At 37.4% G+C, this 22969-nt stretch overlaps 1 protein-coding gene across 1 annotated transcript in view; it reads left to right on the top strand.

Moving 5' to 3' along the window:
- The window catches only part of Maoa (monoamine oxidase A), a 75373-nt gene that overhangs the window by 6542 nt on the left and 45862 nt on the right, over nt 1-22969 (top strand). Inside the window, 3 exon segments of the mRNA XM_038316168.1 lie at nt 10253-10347; nt 16427-16537; nt 16539-16559. Of these exon segments, the coding sequence (XP_038172096.1) occupies nt 10253-10347; nt 16427-16537; nt 16539-16559 (227 nt within the window).

A 22969-nucleotide genomic window follows, 5' to 3' on the forward strand; every position in this document is an offset into this window, starting at 1 on the left:
AGAGATCTTTTAACATGAAAAATTTGCAGTATTTGGATTCAGCAGTAGCCAGCAATAGTGAGAATGTATTGTAGCTTTCTTTCACATGCTGGAACTTGCAAAAGTTTTCAACCCTGTGATTTAGAAGTGTGTATACTTTGTAAGTATTTGCCTTGTAAATGTGCATACACATTTGAGATGCGTGGATTTCATAAGTGTTTTTTAAGATTTTTTAAGAAATTAAAACTTTACAAAAATTTTTCTAAACATTGTGAGCATTTGAGACAAGCTGAGTGTTTAGGCTGTTTCCCTCTTTATTGTGACAAATATGTAATTTTAAACAGTAGTTTTTTTTTTCCCTTATTGTAGCACTGTCCTTATTATATTGTCACCTAGCATTGTGAATTGGGGAAAATTTAGTCTTTTTTTAAATTGTGGTTTGTGTTCTTAGTGGTAAGATTAATAGGAGTATAGCTCGGTGGTAGAGTACCACACATGCCTAGTACAGGCAAAGCTGTAAATTCAGTTCCCAGCACTGAAAAAAAGGAGGTGGGAAGGGATGTAGCTCAGTTGATAGAAGTTGTGCCAACATGCACGAAGCCTGGGTTTTGGTCTCCAGCCTGCATTAACCTAACATGGTGTTAATGCACCTGTAATTCCACTCAGGAGGTAGAAGCAGGAGAATTAGAAGTTTAGGGTCATATTCAGCACATAGTATGTTTTAGGCCATCATGGGATACATGAGATCCTATCTCAAGGAAAGAAAAGAGGTTGGCTATTGTGATATATCATCTAATATTTCAGTTATTTTCTTTTCTTGGTAATTAATACCAGCTTCATAAAAAATTTTCTTCCTTGGGTTTACTTTTGTATTATTCCTTAGCACTATTTTTTCCATGCTTTATCTCGGAATTGGTTTGTTTTATCTTTGTACTAACAACAATATAGTAGTTTAAATTAGTGCCCAGGCTTCTCTTCACAGATATGTGTTCACATTTCCCCATGGCTTTCTGAGTCTTTGTTTAAAAGCACTTTCCAGTTGGTATTCCAAAGTAAGTAAACAAAGCTCCACTTAATAACAGCATTTGATTGACCAGGGTAAGAGTTGTCAAGAGGTTTAAAAACAAGGTGATTAACTTTTATGGAACCCTCAACCCCTTATTCTCAAAGGGGCAAGAAGAAATTTCCTAGCAGAGTGTTTTCCCAGGAAGATAGTGGCCTTCCCCCTCTTCCATTCCGAACACAAGGTCACTTAGCTCAGCCCAGCCAGCCACCTGGTACAGGCTGATAAGATGGCCTAACTCATAACAGTGGCCTTACTCTAGAACAAGGAAAAAGCTGACTAGCAGAATAGGCGGGAGCAAAAAGTCCTTGTACCCATGCCAAAGCAGCTTCAACGATTCTCTTTGTAGTTATGCCTTTAAAAGCTTACCCCACAGAGGAGACACAACTCCTCTCTCTACCTCGCTGTAACGGGGATGGAGATGAGTTCCAAACATGTTAGTATTATGCTGATTAAACCTTGCTTATTGCAGTCTGGGCCTCTGGTGGTCTCTCTCTGGGAGTCATAATCTGGGCACAACACTTTGATAGTTAGTTACATATTAACCATGTCTGAGGGTCTTAGTAACTGCTCATAATATTTCAAAAGGGCCAAAATGGAAGACCAAAAAAGGCAAATGAATTTTCAAATATCCCAGAAGTCTTAGTGACTCATCTAAACCTTTGATCCTTAAAAATACTTACTTTCAGGGCAGTCCTTTTCTATTCCCTATCTCCCTAGTTTGCTGTGAAGGCTTATCCATGGATCTATAGTAACTGTTTACTTACCTTCAGGATTGATTGATAAACTAAAGCCTAGTTAGTATCTGCTACCTGAAAGTAATTTACAGATATGACTGTATTGTACTGCTGTTGCTCATGGGCAACTACATTGAAAAATGTGGGCTATCCTATATTAGGTTTGGAAACTCTCATGTTATAAACATTTTGCCTTTTAAACGTCTATTATTATTGTCTATATGGTGTGTGTGTGTGTGTGTGTGTGTGTGTACACGTGTGTGCGTACATGCATGCATGATAATGGATGTGCAAGTGCTACAGCACACAGTGCTGTTCTCTCCTTCGACCTTTATTTTCAACCTTTATGTGGATTCTGGGAATTGAGAACAGATCACCCAGTCTTGTGCAGCAGCTGCCTTTATAAAACTGAGCCATCTAGTTAGCCTATATATACTTTATTTATTCCTTTTTGTAATTTTAGATATATTTATTTTATTTTATGTGTAATGAGTGTTTTTGTCTGCATTTATGTATGTGACTGTGTGTGTGCCTGATGCTTGAGGAGGTCAGAAAGTAGCATGAGTTGTCCGTGAACTGAGTTATATATGGTTTTGAATCACCATGAGGTGCTGGGGACTGAACCCAGTTATTCTGTAAGAGCAACAATTTCACTCTTAACCTCCAAGCTCTCTCACCAGCCTACTCACCTCTATATACTTTAAAATAATAATTTGGATGCTGAGTAGAGGAGATTCAACAGTTGTTATCAGTTTGTTCTATCTTTTTGGACCAAATATGCCCTTGAAAAAACTGGTATGGTAGCTTAATTTTTTAATTCTAGCTCTTAGAAAGCTGAGGCAAGATAATTATCTGAAGTTGGAGTCAGCCTGGACTAATAGTGAGTTCCAGATCAGCCTGTGATATGTGATTTCCCCTCTGGTATGCTATGAATACCATTGGTAAATAAAGAAACTGCCTTGGCCTGTTGATAGGACAGAACTTATGTGGCTGGGAAAACTAAACTGAATGCTGAGAGAAAGGAGGCAGAGTCAGGGAGAAGTCACATAGCCCCGCCTGAGACAGATGCTGGAACTTTAGCCCGTAAGCCACAGCCATGTGGCAATACACCGATTAATAAAAATGGGTTAAATTAAGATATAAGAATTAGCCAATAAGAAGCTAGAGCTAATGGGCCAAGCAATGATTTAATGACTACAGTTTCTGTGTGGTTATTGTGGGTCTGAGCTGCCGGCAAACAAACAAGCAGCCCTCCTTCAACAAGCCTGAGCTACTTAGTGAGACTGGTTCATAAACCAAAAGAAGATGCTAGGGAAATGACGCAGTGGGTAAAATGTTTTCTCTACAATCATGAGGACCTGAGTTTAGAACCTAGAAAACCACAGAAAAATTCAGTATGGTGGTGCATTTCTATAAGTTGAGCACTGGCAGTGGGGTGAGCTGATTTGGACTGGAGCTGTGAAAACATATTCTGGGGACATACTTGTCAGATACTCTAACTAAAAGGCAAGCTCCAGGTTCAGTGACAGACACTGCTTCAAAAAATAGGTTGGTGAAATGGTAGAGGAAGATAAATCAAGTTCTGGTTTCCACAGGTGATTACATGGGTTGAATGCACCACAGACCCCCTACCCCACACACATGGTTAGAGGGAAGGAGAGAAAGTGGGGAGGGAGGGAGGGTGGAAGGAGAAGAAAAGAATCACCATACAAATATCCCTTTGAAAATCTGTTAAAAGCTATTTGAATTTTTCATTTAAAGATGGTCATATTTTTTATAAATAGTCTTTTCCCCTTTATCCTGGGTTAACATTGTATGTTCTTGAAAACCTTTTCATGTCCTAGTGCCTGCAGTGTAATTTGAACTGATTCTGAGATCTCACAGAAGTGGTAAAATATAAGAATTGTAGGAAAATTCAATTGGCTATTGAGATGCATGCTCTTACTCTCAGCATTTAGATAGAGGCAGGGAGGAGGATCAGTAATAAAGATCTTTGGCTACATACCAAGTTCAAAACCAGCCTGAGTTATATGAAAATTTGTCTCAAACAAATAAGTGAACAAACAAACAAAAGATAAGTTTACTAACATAAGAAATTTAGTAGTAAATAGACTATGATGGAATAGTTCTAACATTCATACTAAAACTAATGAATGCAAATTTTCTTTTGTTCTGTTCATTTCTTTATTTCTCTTTTACTGAGACAGTGTCTCATGTATTCAAACTGGCTTCAAAATCATTATGTAGCTGAAGATGACTTTGAACTTCTGATTTCCCTGTATCCACATTTGAAGTGCTGGGATTATAGGTTCCAAGCCAGTTTTTATGATTCTGGGGATCAAACTTGATCTTGGCTTTATGCATCATATATAAGCACTCTACCAACTGAGCCATATCCCTAGCCAATAAAATTACTTTTAGTCAGGTTTGAAAGACTAATATTTAAAGATCTTGACATTTTGAGAGTGAAGCCATTGATACTAAATATGCATTTATTCTTTATTTTGTATTTATTATGATTATAAGAGATCAATGGCACTTTGAAAGCATTAGATAAAATTTTGACTTCTACATGAAGAAGAAAACAAGTTTGATCAGAGGGTGCTCTCTAGTTTATCTGTTAGCTCATTTCTCTATACAGTAACTAATGTAAGACATAAGACCACTCTATGTAGCAGGATTTATATCTATGAATCTGAAGTGCTGCTGGTACTTGCTGAATATCCCTAACTCGAAGATAAAATATCTGAAAGTTTTTGAGTGCTCACATGATGCCACATGTGGAAAATTCTGCATCTTACATCATGTGGCAGGTTACAGTGAGAAAACACATGAGAAGTATTGCATAAAGCTACTTTAAGCCTATGCATATAAGGTGTATGTTTAAAATAAGTGAATGCAGTATTTAGATTTGGGTCTCTCCCCCAATCCTCCCCCCTCTCTGCATATATATACATATATATTTTTTCACGACAATCAGAAAACATAGAGGAGATCTTTTTTAATGCTAGCAGGTAAAGCACAGACACTCTTTGAAAGACATTTTCTTTCCTTAAGACAGGCTCTTGCTATGCAGCTCAGGCTGGCATTGAATTGCAGGAATCCTCCTGCCTCAACCTCTATACAATACTCTATATCTATCTTTCTTTCTATCTTCCTATCTCTCTCTCTATCTATCTATCTATCGAGAGAATTGGGGACAAGACCCCCCCCCCACACACACACACGAATAAAGAAAGCCTAAACAAATAATCCGAAATCTAAACGACTTAGGGTCCAAAGTATTACAAGATGAAGGATATTCTGCATATGCTTAAGATTGGTTCACAGTGTCAGGAGCAACTAATTCTGCCTGCAGGAAATTGCAGGGGAATTATTTTATGGAGGAAGTAATACTTGACAAAAGTGTTCTGTACTTTAGATAAGTTATGAACGATAACGAAAATGACATTTGAATAGATCGTTTCCAAATTAAATGAGTTAACTGTGAGCTGTGGCTTACATTAAAACCCTTTTATTGTATGCTCACATTCATTCATTTGTTCGTTCGATCATCCATTTATTTATCCATTCATTCATTCAGTATTTGTCAATAAAGTGTTCACTATGTGCCTTCAGTAAAATTTGTAAGGATTTGTTCTCTGTTTTCTGGCTTTGAGAATGTTGCCTAGAAACTTTAATATAAACTGTGTTTGATTATACTTTTTTATTGTCCCTGAATCCACATGTGCAGTTATATAGGAATTCTGTTAGTCAGGGACCACATTACAAAATAGTAAGAAATTAACTGTGTACATTCTGGGGTGATGATCAATATGAAAAGTTGGAAATACCACTTTTAATTATAGAATAATTTTGCGAGGTGTTAAAGGATAAGCCACAACTATATCAAAGCTTTGTTCCCATACTTAACTTATGTTATAGATGTTATGATGTTATTTAACTAGGGCCCTGCTTATGGGAGTTTATTACTGTAACTATTTGAACAATTTTGAAAGTGATTAAACCAACTTTTCCAAACTGTATTTTGATGCACAGTCTTTTAAAAAAGAATAACAGAGTGTGGAGAAATGCTGAATTTAATGAGTATTTTATTGTTATTATTATTTTGCTGCAGGACTGCTCAGGGTTTTGAATATAAACAGTGTTCTCTGGAAATTTATCCCAAAAGGAGAAGTATAAGTATCTCAACTTTTATGAAAATTAATGTTCTTCCTTGGAGTGTCTTATCTGAAGATTAGTGTTCATAAAACCTATGGCTTTAAATTTAGACTTTCTCTTTGTTCAGAATTTGAGAATATCTTTGTGGAACATTTTTAGTGTACTTTAAATTTCAACGAAAGACTTAGACAAATAACAAATTAAGAAGTAATTACATTTCCCAACTTAGGTGAGATTTATTTATCTAAAGTGGAGATAAATGGTGAGCAATAATCAAATAAGTTGAGATTGTCTAGACAATCAGTCTGTTGAATTAAGGGCAAATTGAAGTTAACTGTTAGATTAATTCTATTTATCACTTAAGACTGTACTATGTTTTTAGCTTACTGAAATTGAAAGGATTGTAAAATTTGGCCCTTTTAAAACACAGAATTATTTATCTGCCAGTCAGCACAAAATCCAGATAGACAGATAGGTAGACAGACAAACAGGAATGTTTGTATGTATCAGTAACAAGCTTGTGTGCATACTGAGATACTTTGTTCTTGTCTGTCAGCAATATGTGCTTAAAAATCAGAAAAAAATGGCTATTAATACTTAGAATATTCTGACACCATTGGGCATACACACACACACACACACACACACACACACACACACACACACTAACCTGATAACTATCCTCATTAAACTTTCTTGAGATAAAGGTGATATAAGGGCCAGAGACAACTCAGTGATCCTTTGCTGGCCTAGCTAACATGTATAAGACATAGCTAGCATGTATAACATGTTCAACTCTAAGTACCAGTAAAACCTACCCTGTTGCAGGGTATAGTGGTGCACATCTTTAATCCCAGCAAAGACAGAAGCTGGCAAATTAGTTAAGGGTACATAGGAAGGCTTTATCTGAGATGAGGAAAAACAAAAAACCCTAAACCAAACCAAACCAAACCAACCAACCAAACAAACAGTAAAACAAACAAACAAGATAACTCTGTTGCCCTCAGCCATATGAATGTGGTTTTGTTTTCCCACTGACTGCAGCAAGCATTTAGACACCTGTAGCATAGCAGGGGCTCTGCTCTAGGGAAGCAACAAGTTTTCATTGAGCTGGCATAGTTGCATGGGTTTATAATCCCAGCACTCTGAAGGCTGAAGAAAAAAGAATCTCATGTTTAAGACTTGCCTGGGACTCATATCTTGTTTCTGTTTGATTTGTTCCTCACTCCTTGCTATGAGCACACTAGCCTCATTGCTAGTATAGCACACACATAGAGCCTTTAGACATTCCACAGCATACTTTGAAAATAGGATTCTTGCTATTTCTTCATAATTCATTTTTCTCCTGACTACTTATTTTAAATATTAATTTTAATCCTTCCCTTTCCCCTTCTCTTTTTTTCCCTTCTTCCCATTACTTAATTCTTTCTTTGACATACTTAGTCTTGCTACACAGCCAGATGGGCCCCAAAATTGCAATCTTCCTGCATGAGCCTTCTGCATGAAGGAATTACAGGCATGTTCCACCATGCTCAGTTGAGATCTGTTTTTTCTACAAGTGATCACTGAGTTTTGTAGCAAATGGGGAGAGGGTAGAATACAAGGTTAAGGAGTATAATCTCAGACACTTGTATTTGTAGTAGGTATCCTCTTTTGTTTTTCCTCCAAATTGACAACTATAGTTTTTACATTAGGAAAGCTTCACTGAAGCTGAGCATGCTGCTGCATACTTGTAATCACAACACTCAGGAGGTTGAGGCAGGAGGATTGCTGGAAGTTCAATGCCAGCCTGAACTGCATAGCAAGACCCTGTCTTTTTTTTTTTTTTTTTCCGAGACAGGGTTTCTCTGTAACTTTGGAGCCTGTCCTGGAACTAGCTCTTGTAGCCCAGGCTGGCCTCGACCTCACAGAGGTCCACCTGCCTCTGCCTTCCGAGTGATGGGATTAAAGGCGTGTGCCACCACCGCCCAACAAGACCCTGTTTTATTAAGGAAAGAAAACATCTTTCTAGACTGCAAAGATTATCTATGTTTTACCTGCTAGCATTAAGAAAAGAACTCTTCTGTGTTTTCTAACCTTTTGTTTGTCATGAAAATTCTTTATTCGTCATTGTCTTCACAAACAACATGAAAACTGAAACATTAACATTAATTTATTCTGCATCATGGAAAAATGTTTGGCCTAACAGTCATAACCCGGGCTGGCCTCAAACTCATAATACAGTTGTGAATAGATGCTCTTGAAGTCCTGATCCTCTTGCCTTTACATCCACTTGCTGGTATTATAGGTGTGCACCACCATGCTAGGTAAGCTAGACAGACACAATCTCTAAAAAAAGAAAACCACTCAGTATATAGTTGACTATATTTGAGGATCCATGGATAGGAATGGCTAACACTAGTTGATTTTCTTAAATAGGATCCTGTTTAAATTCCAAGACCAATTATTCAGATTAATAATTTCCACAGGGAAATTTTCTTATTCTCATCATTCTTTATTCACACACCAAAAATTGTGCTTCTCAATGATAACAAGCTGATTTACTCCCATGTCTTATAGCACATTACATCCCTGACAAATCCAGGATAGTAGTGCTAGTGATAGCATCAATGCTATTACTAATAAATGCAAATAAAAAACTATTTTTCAGGTATTCCTGTCTTTGGAACATGTACCATTAAAATTTATCAAAATAATTGGTTTATAATCACTCTAAATAGCACTCTTCTTCAGCCACTTTTATGTATATATGTATATATATACATATCTCGATATTATTTTACTACCGTCACCTCTACTATTACTCATTTTTTCCTAACATTCTAATTAGCCTTTCTCCATTATTTACCTCTACAATATGATTTATTTAATTTTAACAGATGACTCAAAGATAAACAGGTACTATGGTAGTATTTGAAATATAATGTATGCAGCCTGAAAAATATGTATATATAAATATGTATAGCCTTATGCTGAGAACTAAGAGTTCATGCAAGCAATGGCACTCCATTAATCATAAAAACACCACATTTTGATTTCTAATTTTATTCCTTCCCCAAGAGAGCTCAAGGCTCACTACAGAAATGGGTGATTGTAAGGTTTGGACAGGCAGGGAAGATACTGTGAGCCTGGGGCATCCTGTAGCACCATAAAGTAAGGAAGTTCATACACATATACAAACACAACTAATAGAGGTATGCAAAAGACACACAAGAACCAAAGAATTCCCAGTGAATAATTTGAATAATTTAAGCAATAAATAATACGGTATTAGATTATATGCTGGAGTCCAAATAAATATGAGTGAGTCCATAATAATGACTGAAAAAATAAACAAGAAAAAGAAACAATTTATATTGTTGAAGAATTCTCAACAATTTATATAAATACAGTACCCTCAAAGTGGTAGACCATAACTTCAATTTGTTCAAATGCAGAGTGTGCATAGCAGTCCTTCCAAAGAGTACAGTATAAAAAGGAGAGTGATTGTGTAATTTTATAGGGGAGAAAGCTGGGAAACCCTTGCTGAGCTAGGTGATTAGATTACGATTATCATAAGTGATCATACATACTGATATCATGTGTCTTTGATAAAATAGTAATTTATAACACTGTCTTAACTTTTCCACTGCTACAATACTGGGTTTGAAATATATCTTTTATTAAAGCTTTTATATATAGATGAGAACCTGTCTGTCATTAGCTTTGAGCTAATGAATGAAATTAAGTACAACTCCTAACTCTAAGAATCTTAGAATCTACGGAGGGAAACAGTATTTAGGAACTATGTTATATAGATATAAGTAATAGGAACTGGTGGTAAAATTTAAGTTGGGAAAAGTCTAGAGTGCTGCTGCAGGTATGAAAGTTTTACAGAAAAACATCATCTTCTGTTTATTTAATTAAAATTTTTAGTGCTAAAAAAATAAAAAAAAATAAAATAAAATTTTTAGTGCTAAAGATGGAACTCTGGTTATGGGGCATGGTAGGCAAATGTTCTTCCACTGAATCACTGAGTCCTATATCTGTTTATACAGTCCAAATTTCTGGAAGAGGGATCAAAAGATTCTGTAAGTGTGATTTGACTACTCTAGAAAACAAGATACACTCTCAAAAATATTACTATTTTTTCCAATAGCTAACCTTAAATACAAGATGAATAAGCTAGTCATTTGGTCAAAGTTTCTTACAATAATAGCAAAATCAACAGATTAAATATACTGTCCTTTACTCATTTTCTGGATAGATCTGACAAGTCTGGAATGTCTGGCATTTAGATGTCAATGCTTCTTCTCTTTTATTTTGCCTTTAGGATTGGCTGCTGCCAAACTCTTGTCTGAATATAAAATTAATGTCTTGGTTTTGGAAGCTCGTGATAGAGTTGGAGGAAGAACATATACTGTGAGGGTAAGTGATTTCAATAATTATAGAGCATGTTCACTTGAAAGTATAAATAGGGCCACTTGAAGTCATAGCACTGAATAAGATCACACAATAACGCTATTTGCACACCAAGTCTAAAACTATTTCATCAGTAAATGTCCTTTTTTTCTTTATTTTTGAGACAGTATTTTTATCAGTATCTAAGGCTGGTCTTAAACCGTTATATAGTTCTGGCTTGCCGGTCAAGTCATTCTCATACCTCAGTTTTCCAAGTGCTGGGATTATAGACATATAGTACTATGATCATTGTGTTTCAACAAGTACTTACTAGACAGTGATGGCCTCTGACTTCAGTCACTCACATTCTAGTAAAACACCAAATGTGAAACAAATAACTTATTACAGTGTTATAATCTCCATATTAGAGAGTCAAATTAGCGCGGGGCGGTGGTGGCGCACACCTTTAATCCCAGCACTCGGGAGGCAGAGGCAGAGGCGGTATCTCTGTGAGTTCGAGGGCCCAGCCTGGTCTACAAGAGCTTAGTTCCAGGACAGGCTCTAAAAAAAAAAAAAAAAAAGCTTGCAGAGAAACCCTGTCTCGAAAAAACCAAAAAAAGAAAAAAAAAAAGACAGACGTCCAAATTGAGTATATAGTACCTGAAGTAATATAGTAGTTTGGCTGTACTAAAAGTAATTTTGTAGCCCCAATAACACACACACACACACACAACACACAATGTAAGTTCATTGTTTATTCAACAAATATAAAGTATAAAGAAGTGTATGGCTGTAGTATGCAGAAGTAAATGTAGCATATCTTGTGTACTTTTTGCTTTGGCCTCTTGCTCAGCGGCTAAGTCTGGCTACGTAAAAGAAGCACAGTTCTTGTTATATCACTGCCTTTTATATATTGACTACATATAGTATTCTGGGAAATTGTGAGCTAACATTGTTTAATATTACTAGTGTTTACAATAACTGAATTTATGGGTGCTCATGAAAAAGTACATTTGGAGAAGATATAAGGAAATAAGGTGAAAGATGGAAGTTTGTAGGGCATGTAATGAGACAGGAGACAGAGGGAGAAGGAGCTAGAGAAAAGCCATAGAAGCTAAGAAGGAGGGCCAGCCTGAGACACTGCTATGCTAGCCTGTCATTGGAGGGAAGAGGAAGGAACGCTCAATAGTGCCAAATGATATAGGTAGGATAAAGGTAGAAAAATTTCCTTGTTTATGGTAGTTAGAAATTCATTAATGAGCTCCTTTGGTAGAATACACAAATAGAATGGTAATGACCGAGTACTAGTAGTGTAAAAAAATTGTTTTTAAAAAGAACTAGAAGAAGAGAATACGTGCCTAGGTAGATGTTTCTCTTAGGCTAATAACAGAATGGCCTATGCAATAGTAGTAACAGTGGTTTAGGCAGTGAAAACACTAAATTATTTCACAGACACTTACTAGTAGATATTCCAGGACAGTACAGGAGTTTAGCTTTGTCATTAAGGTTTCATCTTTTTCCTACCCTTTCTTCTACCATTCTTTGCATGTTGGCTTGTTATATTTTTGGGTAACAAAGTTAATACTGTGGCTCTAAGCAAGTCTTCTCTTAAGGGAGCAAGGAATCCCTGGGCCTTGTGACTTACAGCAGTAAGCCACTTGAGAGGCCTAGGCAAGAGGGTAATGAGATCAGCCTGTGCATACATGGGTGTCTTGTTTAAAAAAACAAAAAACAAAAACAAACACAAACAAAAAGAAAATAGAATGAAAGGAGCAGCACCATCCTTGGCTGAGACAAACAGAACTTTTCTTTTACCAGTAAACTCCACGGCAGACATTTGTCTCATTAGGCAGAGTGGCTATCTTCCACTGTAGGTTAAATCTGGGAAAACAAATATTTAACATTCCCAGGCAGTGGAGAAGGAAACCGATATAAAAAGGGGGATTTGGGAATGACTACTGCAAAGGGCTGAGTAATGGCATCTCAACTAGGAGGTACACTAACTCTTCCAGTCATACCATGTCACACAACATTCTTTCTATTATGTGCATCTACTTCACTAGACCCATGAGGCTGTTCTATTTGCTCAGAATCATCTGGAAATTTGTGAGTAAATTACTCAGGACTTCTGCATCTCCATGTTGATTTTTTTTTCTTTTTTAGTTTTTTAAAACAGGGTTTTCTCTGTAGGCTTTGGGGCTTGTTCTGGAACTAGCTCTTGTAGACCAGGTTGGCCTCGAACTTACAGAGATCCACCTGCCTCTCGCCTCCCCAGTTGCTGGGATTTAAAGGCATGGGACACCACCACCCAGCTTCCATTTGATTTTAATAAAGCTTCCAAGGGAGAGAGGTTGCAGATATTGCTTCTCTGCAGTATAAAATATGCTCAATTCCTTACTTTAATGTAAATCGACATTAAATTTATTTATTTTTCATGGTTTATTTTTTATATTTAAAATTTCCATCTCCTCCCCCCTCATCCTCCCCCTTCCCTTCCCCTCCCCTCCACCCGTCCCCTCCCTCCCTCTCCAGGCCAAGGAGCCATCAGGGTTCCCTACTCTATGTTAAGACCAATTTGGAGTATTCTGAGTTTTTCCTTAGATTATAGTTGCTTCGAGTTTTGGTTAAGAGCATTTGTTTGCTCTTGCAGAGGACCTAGGTTGATTCAAGCTCATATGTCATGGTTAACAGCCATTTATAATCCAGTTCCAGGTCTAAAGTCCTCTTATGACTTCCGTGGGCACGAGGCATACCCAATCATGCACACACATACATGTAGGCAAAACTTTTGTAGACATTAAAATGAATAAAATGAATGCCGACTAGAATCTCTTCACTATACCTACCCAAGTCTAACTTTGATAAGTCCTAATAGCATTTTCACATGCAAGTCTTCTCAGCTGAGTGATAAGATATATGTCTTTCAAGAAACTCCTGTATACGTTTATTTAAATTTTCTGTTTGTTTTTGAGACAGGGTCTTACTGTGTAGCTCTGGCTGTCCTGGAACTCATATGTAGACCAAGCTGGCATGAAGGAGCAGAGACCTACCTGCCTCTATCTCCCAAGTTCTGGGATTAAAAGCATGAACCACTGTATTCTGGCTCTTCATTTTAAATTTTTGAGATTGGTTCTTTCTGCGTAATCAGACTGGACTTTCAACGTGAGATCCTACTGCCCCAAGCCTTTGGAATGGTTAGAATCATAGGTGTATACCCTACAACAGCCCCATCTTACATTGAAATTGAAGGTATTGTATGGTAGTGAAAAAGACAAGTTGAATATTTTGCTTATATTCACTTAGTAGATGTGATTCTATCATTTTTGAAAAATAGTCTTTCATTTTAGAGATATGCATTAAGTTATCCCTTAGTCCTACTTTTCTATAATTTAAAACCTTTTGCTTATTAAAAAGGAACACCAGTCATGCTGCAGATTTTCAGTTAAGAGCAAGTCATGTAAAGGAAATGAAATTCCAACATGCTCTATCCCAATCTATGTTATTAGCTTGAGCTACTTGGACATTTTGCCTCTATTTATATATGTCAGCAGCAGACAGGAATTATTAGCATCTATTCAGCACTGTACTCTTTGGTATATGAGAAATAAATCTTAGAAATATTTAGAAATGAACACTTAGCAATTTATATTTCAAATGCCTAGAGAGAGATAAAGAAGGTATATGAAGGGTCAGAATGATATTAATAGAAAACATTAAACAACAATCAATCAGGATAATTGAAGAAGAAGAAGTCATATATACTATTTGGAGCTTAAAAAACCAAAATTCCAAATGTGATATTCCTCACCTGACTTTTTCTGATGGATTTTTTTCTACAAGTTCAGAACTTAACAATTTTTCATTATTAAACCATCTATAATTCTACAGAATCAAATTAATAAAGTTGGAATGCCTGCAAGGCCACCATAAGGTCAACACATTCCATGTTTGTGGCCTCTTAGGCTGTAGTAACATATTCTAAATAAGAAAGAATAGCACAGCATGACAGAACAACCACATTACACTTCTTAGAGTCTTCCCGCAGAACCCAAGGTACCTCATCTGAGTATTTCTGATTTTTAAGGAAACCTTTTGTGGAATGCCTCACTCTTTTTCCTGCTTCATTTAGGATTATATGCTTTAAAGAGAGTGTCAATATTCTAAAGAAGTATTTGGAAATTCTCAAGAGTCTCCTTGTTGTCTGTGTTAAAGCAATAGAAATTTATTGGTGCACTGATTTATTCTTAAGATGTTGGAGACTAAAGAAGCTTCAGGAGACAATATTGACAGTTAGTGAAAGAAAACATGAAGATTATGATATCCAGATTAAAGAAATCGAAATAACCCTTCACTAGTACTGCTAAAGCAGAATGGAAACCTTGAGTGACTCCTCTGTATTATTGAAATAAGTAAAATGTTAACTAAAATTCACTGTATTGAGCCTCTCAGGGAAGTTGAAATTAGTAGATATATATGTTGAACAGACATCTTAAAATTTACCATCCAAAACTGGTGTGTGTGGTGTGTGTGTGTGTGTGTGTGTGTATGTGTACTGGACATGAAACCCCCGAACATAACTGGGCAATAACTGAGTCACTGAGGTATAACCCAATGCCTAGAGTACATTCTTGTTGAGGAACATAAAGCATTCACTTTGGAGAGCTGCTGATGAATTACTCACTAGTAGAACAATTTTCTACCTTGTTAAATGTCCTAGGTTCCCTTGCCAACAACTGCAAAAGAAAGACTCATTCCTACACAGCAACTTATCAGTACTTGGTGTTCTTGTTTAGCACTTCCAGACCAACGTCATTATGTGTGGAATTATTTTGCTTTTGTCTTCAAAATATATCTGGAATTCATTGTTTCCTATGATTGTCATTGCTACATTATGGGTGGAGCCACTATAACCTCTAGGCCACATTACTGCTTTAGTTTTCTGATTTCACTGTTTTTACTCTTGTTTATATTACCTATTTTATCACAGCAGTGAAAGTGAGTTCTCTTCAAATCTAAGTTAGACCTTAGCACTACTAAACCTTCCTAGGCTCACCTCACTTATATAAAAGCCAATGTCTTTCCAGTGCCCTGAAAAGGACTGCCTAATTGACTTTCTCCCTTGTTCATTTTCTTCCATCCCAGGGAAATATGTGTATGAGGAGGGGTTTTCAACCCCTCTCTTCAGGTTGGCCTGCATCTTAGAATTAAGGGTGAACTGCAAGAAGACTAGGCTGGCTACATGTGCATTTCCTCCTAGCTTCAAATCTCAGATATTGAAAAGAAACAGTTATCTAGTATTATTAGTTTCTTATAAATCTTTTCTGAGAAAAATAACTCTCAGAAGTTTACTTATTTCTGTAAGGTTTTCAAGTACAGTGATTACTAAACAACAAAAAATAATCAGTCAAGTAATGATAAAAGGCAATATGTGTGCATAATAACTGATGGAAACAATAGAAGACAGTATACCTGAAAGAACTTATTAAAAATGCACAAAGGAGTTGTGTTGTTGCCAACATTCAATTCGTTGATTAAATCAAATGCATTAATAAAAAGCTGGAAAAGTAGAGAGCTGCATTAAGAAGGAAAAATAAAATAGTTTTAGTGGATAAGAGAGTACATATTTGTAAATAATAAATAGTATATGAATATTTTATACTTTTAAATATACTTTTGCCATGATCCATTTTTCCTCTAGGAATGTTTTAGAGTATCAGCAGAAGTCCACGAATGTGGGCTGATTTAAGATTTCATCTAGCAGAAATCAGGCAATTAGGATTATTAAATCCCTGGGTGACTCCTATAGCAATAACCCTAGAAAGAAGTACATGTAATAAGCTTAGTGATTGCAAAGGATCTAGATCAGCAAGATGTACTAGGGTTTTTTTTATGAGTTGTATTGCTGAATCAGCCTCACCAATAGCTCTACAAATGGACATGTCAGACAGTGTTCCCCAGTTTTTGAAAAGAGAAAAGTTTTTGAGTTTCAGGTGTACATTATAAAGGACATGCAAATCACAATTAAGTTAGCAAATAAGATCTTTCATGACAAAAAGGTTTCTTGATTACAAAGTTTAAGTACACATCACTTTTCCTCTTTCTGCAGAATGAGCATGTTAAATGGGTAGATGTTGGTGGAGCCTATGTGGGACCAACCCAGAACAGAATTTTACGCTTGTCTAAAGAGCTAGGCATAGAGACTTATAAAGTGAACGTTCAATGAACGTCTAGTTCAATATGTCAAGGGTAAGCCTGACTTTTATTCATATGACCAATTCAAGAACATTTTATTTGAGAAAAATTGTTTTTTTGTGACTATTTTTCTCCCTTTAAAGTTAATTCTTAAATTCCTTTCATTGTGTATTTCACTTTGCATGATATGTTGCATATTACATAGTAGTATATTGGTCATATAAGCATATATTGTATGTTGAGTATGTTCCTTCTCCTATTCTTCCACCTTCTTTTCTTTCCCCTCCCATTAGCTTTCTTCTGTATTCCCTATGTAGTTTTGCTTCTACTTTCATAATTTTTTATATCTGTATAAAAATCTAGAAACTACAAATAAGATAAAACATAATATTTCTCTTTCTGAGATGATCTTAATTTGTTTAATATAATTGGCTTCAGATGCATAAAATTTCCAGCATAATTTATTGTTTTGTATAACTGAAAAATTCCATCATTATATCTACATTTTCTTTATCAATTCCTGTGACACCTAGATTGGTTCCATAAATTAGCTATTATGAATAATTCTGCAATAAATATTTATGTGTAAGTAGCTCTGTGATATTTTGATAAGGAGTCCTTTGGGTAAATACCTAGGAACGGTAGATTTGGGCCATATGGTAGATCTCATATTAGTTTTTTTCAGAGACCCCCATACTGATTTCCTAGCAACTAGAATAGTCTACATTTTTACCAGAGTAGTGTGTAGGTGTTTCTTTTTGCCCATATCCTTCTCATGATTTGTTGTTATTTGTGTTTTTAGTGGTGAACATTCTTGCTATAGTAAGATGAAATCTCAATGTAGTTTTTATTGCTAATGGTTATTGTATTTCATCTTTCAAAAACTTATCTGTATATATCATTAGTCAATTTATTGACTGAATTCTTTAATTTGTTATTGTTTAGATTTTTGTATTTTTAAAATAATTCCAGATATTAATTCTGTGACTGTCAGGTAGGCAGAAACTTTTCTTTCACTGAAATTTGTTTTTCATGTTCAGGATATTCTGATTATGGTTTTTCCTCCCTTATTTCCTCCTAGTTCTCATAACCTCCACTTCCATCCAACTGCACACTTTCTCTTCCCCCCCCCCTCACCTCTCTCTCTCTCTCAGTAGTTTCATTCCATGCATGCAGCTCTTCTTTGAAGATATCCCATGGCTCTGGAACTTCTAACATCTTGGAGTTTCTAACAAAATCTGAGTTTCACTTTTACATCATTACAAGTCTTCTCAGGTCCTCCTTGTAGAGACTCTCCTGCCCCACTCTTGGCCTCAGCAACTCTCCTTAACCATGGAGGAAGATTCCTCAACCTTTTATTCATAATTCTTAAACCAGAACCATGTGGACAACACTGCAAAGCTTGACTACCAACTTGGGGTGAAACCAACATCCTTGAGTCACTTTTGTAGAAACTTTGATTTGGTGTTGATTTTTTAGGAGCAGAAAATTCCATAGGCCTTTTATTTTCATAATGGAATCTTAGTTTGATGAGGTCTTATAATGAGGGGCAACCCTTCCTTTATCCCAATGCAGATCAGGCCTTGCTCATCTCTTTCTGCAAAAGCCTTGGCTCCAACATTAAATTTCAAGCTATCTTTTTGCCCCAGTTGCTCTCTTTCATTGTAGACTTGCCTAAGAGTGATAACTAATAACCAAGCAGCAGAGTCAATATGCTGCATTGAAATCTCCTCTGCCAAAGAAATTAGTCCATTGCATTTTAATTTAGCCTCAAACAAATTCTTAGGACAAGAGCAAAAATCTGTTCCATTCTTTACCAAAATATCACAAGAATGGTTTCTAGCCTGGTTCATGTTTTTCTTCTCTAAAGCCTCTTGAGCTGGGCCTTCATAGTCCACATAGCACCGTTTCTGCCATGATCCTACTAGGATGATCTATTAAGCCCCACTTACAGTGTAAGTATGGTCCTTATAGGCTCATGTCTTTGAATACTTGGTCCCCACTTGGTGAAATTGTTTGAGAAGGATTAGGAGGTATGACCTTGTTGAAGAAGGTATGTTACTGGGGATTGACCTTCAGGTTTCTAAAAACTTATGCCATTCCTAGTGTGTTCTCTCTTTGTCTCATATTTTTAGTCAATATGTGAGCTTTCAGCTGTTCTTACCACTAGGCATTGATCCGCCATATGTATTCTAACCCTCTGAATTGGTAAGCGCAAATAAATTCATTCTTTTATAAGCTGTCTCGGTCGGGGTATTTTTTTTTTTTTTTCTCATGGTTTATTTTTTTTTATATTTAAAAAATTCCATCTCCTTCCCTCCTCCTCCCCCCTCCCTCCCCTCCTTCTCCCCTTTCTCTCCCCTCCTTCTCCCCCTTCCCTCCCCTCCCCTCCACCCATACCTCCCCTCCCTCCCTCTCAAGGCCAAGGAGCCATCAGGGTTCCCCACTCTATGCTAAGACCAAGGTCCTCCCAACTCCCCCCAGGTCCAGGAAGGTGATCGACCAAGCTGAGAAGGCTCCCACAGAGCCCGTCCATGAAGAACAATCAGAGCCCAGAGCCATTGTCCTTTGCTTCTCAGTCAGCCCCCGCTGTTGGCCACACTCAGAGAGACGGGTTTGGTCGCATGATCCATCAGTCCCATTCCAACTGGAGTTGGTGATCTCCCATTAGTTCTGTCCCACCGTCTCCATGAGTGAACGCACCCCTCTCGTTCCTGACTTTCTCCCTCATGTTCCCGCTCCTTCTGCTCCTCATCGGGACCTTGGGAGCTCAGTCCAGTGCTCCAATGTGGGGCTCAGTCACCTTCCCCATCTGTCGCCAGCTGGAGGTTCCCTCACGGTCCTGACTTTCTTTCTCATGTTCTCTCTCCTTCTGCTCCTCATCAGGACCTTGGGAGCTCAGTCCGGTGCTCCAAGGTGGGGCTCTGTCATTTCTTCATCTATCGTCAGGTGGAGGTTCTATGGTGATATGCAAGAAATTCATCAGTATGGCTATAGGAACTGGCCTTTTCAGGCTCCCTCTCCTCAGCTGCCCAAGGAACTAACTGGGGGCGTCTCCCTGGAAACCTGGGAACCCCTCTAGGGTCAAGTCTCTTGACAACCCTCAGGTAGCTCCTTAAATTCAGATATATGCTTCCCTGCTCTCATATCCACCCTTCCTATATCCCAAGCACCCCATTCCTCCGAGCTCCCCCCGCTCTCCCCTTCACACTTTTCTCTCCCCATCTTCCCTTGGCCCAGTCTTGCCCAACCCTCAAGTTCCCAATTTTGCCTGGCGATCGTGTCTACTTCCAATATCCAGGAGGATTACTATATCTTTTTTGGGAGTTCACCTTCTTATTATCTTCTCAAGGATCCCAAACTTATAGGCTCGATGTCCTTTAATCATGGCTAGAAACCGAATATGAGTGAGTACATCCCATGTTCATCTTTATGGGTCTGGGTTACCTCACTCAGAATAGTGTTTTCTATTTCCATCCATTTGCCTGCAAAATTCAAGATGTCATTTTTTACCGCTGAGTAGTATTCTAGCATGTATATATTCCACAGTTTCTTCATCCATTCTTCCACTGAAGGGCATCTAGGCTGTCTCCAGGATCTGGCTATTACAAATAATGCTGCTATGAACATAGATGAGCATATGCTTTTGTTGTATGATTGGGCATCTCTTGGGTAGATTCCCAATAGTGGAATTGCTGGGTCCTGGGGTAGGTTGATCCCGAATTTCCTGAGAAACCGCCACACTGCTTTCCAAAGTGGTTGCACAAGTTTGCATTCCCACCAGCAATGGATGAGTGTGCCCCTTACCCCACAACCTCTCCAGCAAAGGTTATTATTGGTGTTTTGGATTTTAGCCAATCTGACAGGTGTAAGATGATATCTCAAAGTTGTTTTGATTTGCATTTCCCTGATAGCTAGGGAGGTTGAGCATGACCTTAAGTGTCTTTTGGCCATTCGAACTTCTTCTGTTGAGAATTCTCTGTTCAGTTCATCGCCCCATTTTTTAATTGGGTTAATTGGCATTTTACCGTCTAGTCTCTTGAGTTCCTTATATATTTTAGAGATCAGACCTTTGTCAGTTGCAGGGTTGGTGAAGATCTTTTCCCAGTCAGTAGGCTGCCTTTGTGTCTTAGTGACAATGTCCTTTGCTTTACAGAAGCTGCTCAACTTCAGGAGGTCCCATTTATTCAATGTTGCCCTTAAAGTCTGTGCAGCTGGGGTTATGCATAGGAAACGGTTCCCTGTGCCCATTTGTTGTAGAGTACTTCCCACTTTCTCCTCTATCAATCTCAATGTGTTCAAATTAATATTGAGGTCTTTAATCCATTTGGACTTGAGTTTTGTGCATGGTGATAGATATGGATCTACTTTCATTCTTCTACAGGTTGACATCCAGTTATGCCAGCACCATTTGTTGAAGATGCCCTCTTTTTTCCATTGTGTACTTTTGGCTCCTTTATCAAAAATCAGGTGTTCATAGGTTTGTGGTTTAAGATCCGGGTCTTCTATACAATTCCATTGGTCAACTTCTCTGTTCTTATGCCAATACCAAGCCGTTTTCAATACTGTAGCTCTGTAGTAGAGTTTGAAGTCAGGGATGGTAATGCCTCCAGAAGTACCTTTATTGTATAAGATTTTTTTTGGCTATCCTGGGTTTCTTGTTTTTCCATATAAAGTTGATTATTGTCCTCTCAATCTCTGTGAAGAATTTTAATGGGACCTTGATTGGGATTGCATTGAATCTATAGATTGCTTTTGGTAGAATTGCCATTTTTACTATGTTGATCCTCCCAATCCACGAGCAGGGGAGATCCTTCCATTTTCTGGTATCCTCTTCAATTTCTTTCTTCAAAGACTTAAAGTTCTTGTCAAATAAATCCTTCACTTCCTTGGTTAGCGATACTCCCAGATATCTTATGCTATTTGTGGCTATTGTGAAAGGTGATACTTCTCTGATTTCCCTCTCTGCTTCCTTATCCTTTGTGTATAGGAGGGCGACTGATTTTTTGGAGTTGATCTTGTATCCTGCCACGTTACTGAAGGAGTTTATCAGCTGTAGGAGTTCTTTGGTGGAGTTTTTGGGGTCGCTTATGTATACTATCATATCATCTGCAAATAATGAAAGTTTAACTTCTTCCTTTCCAAATTGAATCCCCTTGATTCCCTTATGTTGTCTTATTGCTATTGCTAGAACTTCAAGCACTATATTGAAGAGATAAGGAGAGAGTGGACAGCCTTGTCGTGTTCCTGAATTTAGTGGGATAGCCTTGAGTTTCTCTCCCTTTAATTTGATGTTAGCTGTCGGCTTGCTGTAAATAGCTTTTATTATATTTAGGAATGACCCTTGTATCCCTAATCTCTCCAAGACCTTTATCATAAAAGGGTGCTGAATTTTGTCAAATGCTTTTTCAGCATCTAATGAGATGACCATATGGTTTTTTTCCTTCAGTTTGTTTATATGATGGATTACATTAATAGATTTTCGTATGTTGAACCAGCCCTGCATCTCTGGGATGAAGCCTACTTGATCGTAATGGATAATTTTTCTAATGTGTTCTTGGATTCGGTTTGCCAGTATTTTATTGAGAATTTTTGCGTCCATGTTCATGAGTGAGATTGGCCTGTAATTCTCTTTCTTGGTTGAGTCTTTGTGTGGTTTAGGTATCAGGGTAACTGTAGCTTCATAGAAGGAATTTGGCAGTGACTCTTGTGTTTCTATATTATGAAATACCTTAAGGAGTATAGGTATTAGGTCTTCTTGGAAGTTCTGGTAGAATTCCGCATTGAAACCATATGGTCCTGGGCTCTTTTTGGTAGGGAGGTTTCTGATAACAGTTTCTAATTCTTCGCGACTAACAGGACGATTTAGAGCATTTACCTGGTCCTGGTTTAACTTTGGTATATGGTATTTATCTAAAAAACTGTCCATTTCTTTTACATTTTCCAATTTTGTGGCATACAGGCTTTTGTAGTAAGATCTAATGATTTTCTGAATTTCCTCTGTGTCTGTGGTTATGTCCCCCTTTTCATTTCTGATCTTGTTAATTTGCGTGTTCTCCCTCTGCCGTTTGATTAGTTTGGCTAAGGGTTTGTCAATCTTGTTGATTTTCTCCAAGAACCAGCTTCTTGTTTCATTGATTCTTTGGATTGTTTTCTGTGTTTCTATTTTGTTGATTTCTGCCCTCAGTTTGATTATTTCCAGTCTTCTACTTCTCCTAGGTGAGTCTGCTTCTTTTTTTTCCAGAGCTTTCAGGTGTGCTGTTAAGTCACCAATGAGTGCTTTCTCCGTTTTCTTTAAGTGGGCACTTAGTGCTATGAACTTTCCTCTTAGCACTGCTTTCATTGTGTCCCATAGGTTTGAGTATGTTGTGTCTTTGTTTCATTAAATTCAAGAAAGACTTTAATTTCTTTCTTTATTTCTTCCTTGACCCAGGTGTGGGTCAGTAGTTGACTGTTC

The sequence above is a fragment of the Arvicola amphibius genome, chromosome X (genome assembly GCF_903992535.2).
Source record: "Arvicola amphibius chromosome X, mArvAmp1.2, whole genome shotgun sequence".
NCBI classification, from domain to species: domain Eukaryota; kingdom Metazoa; phylum Chordata; class Mammalia; order Rodentia; family Cricetidae; genus Arvicola; species Arvicola amphibius.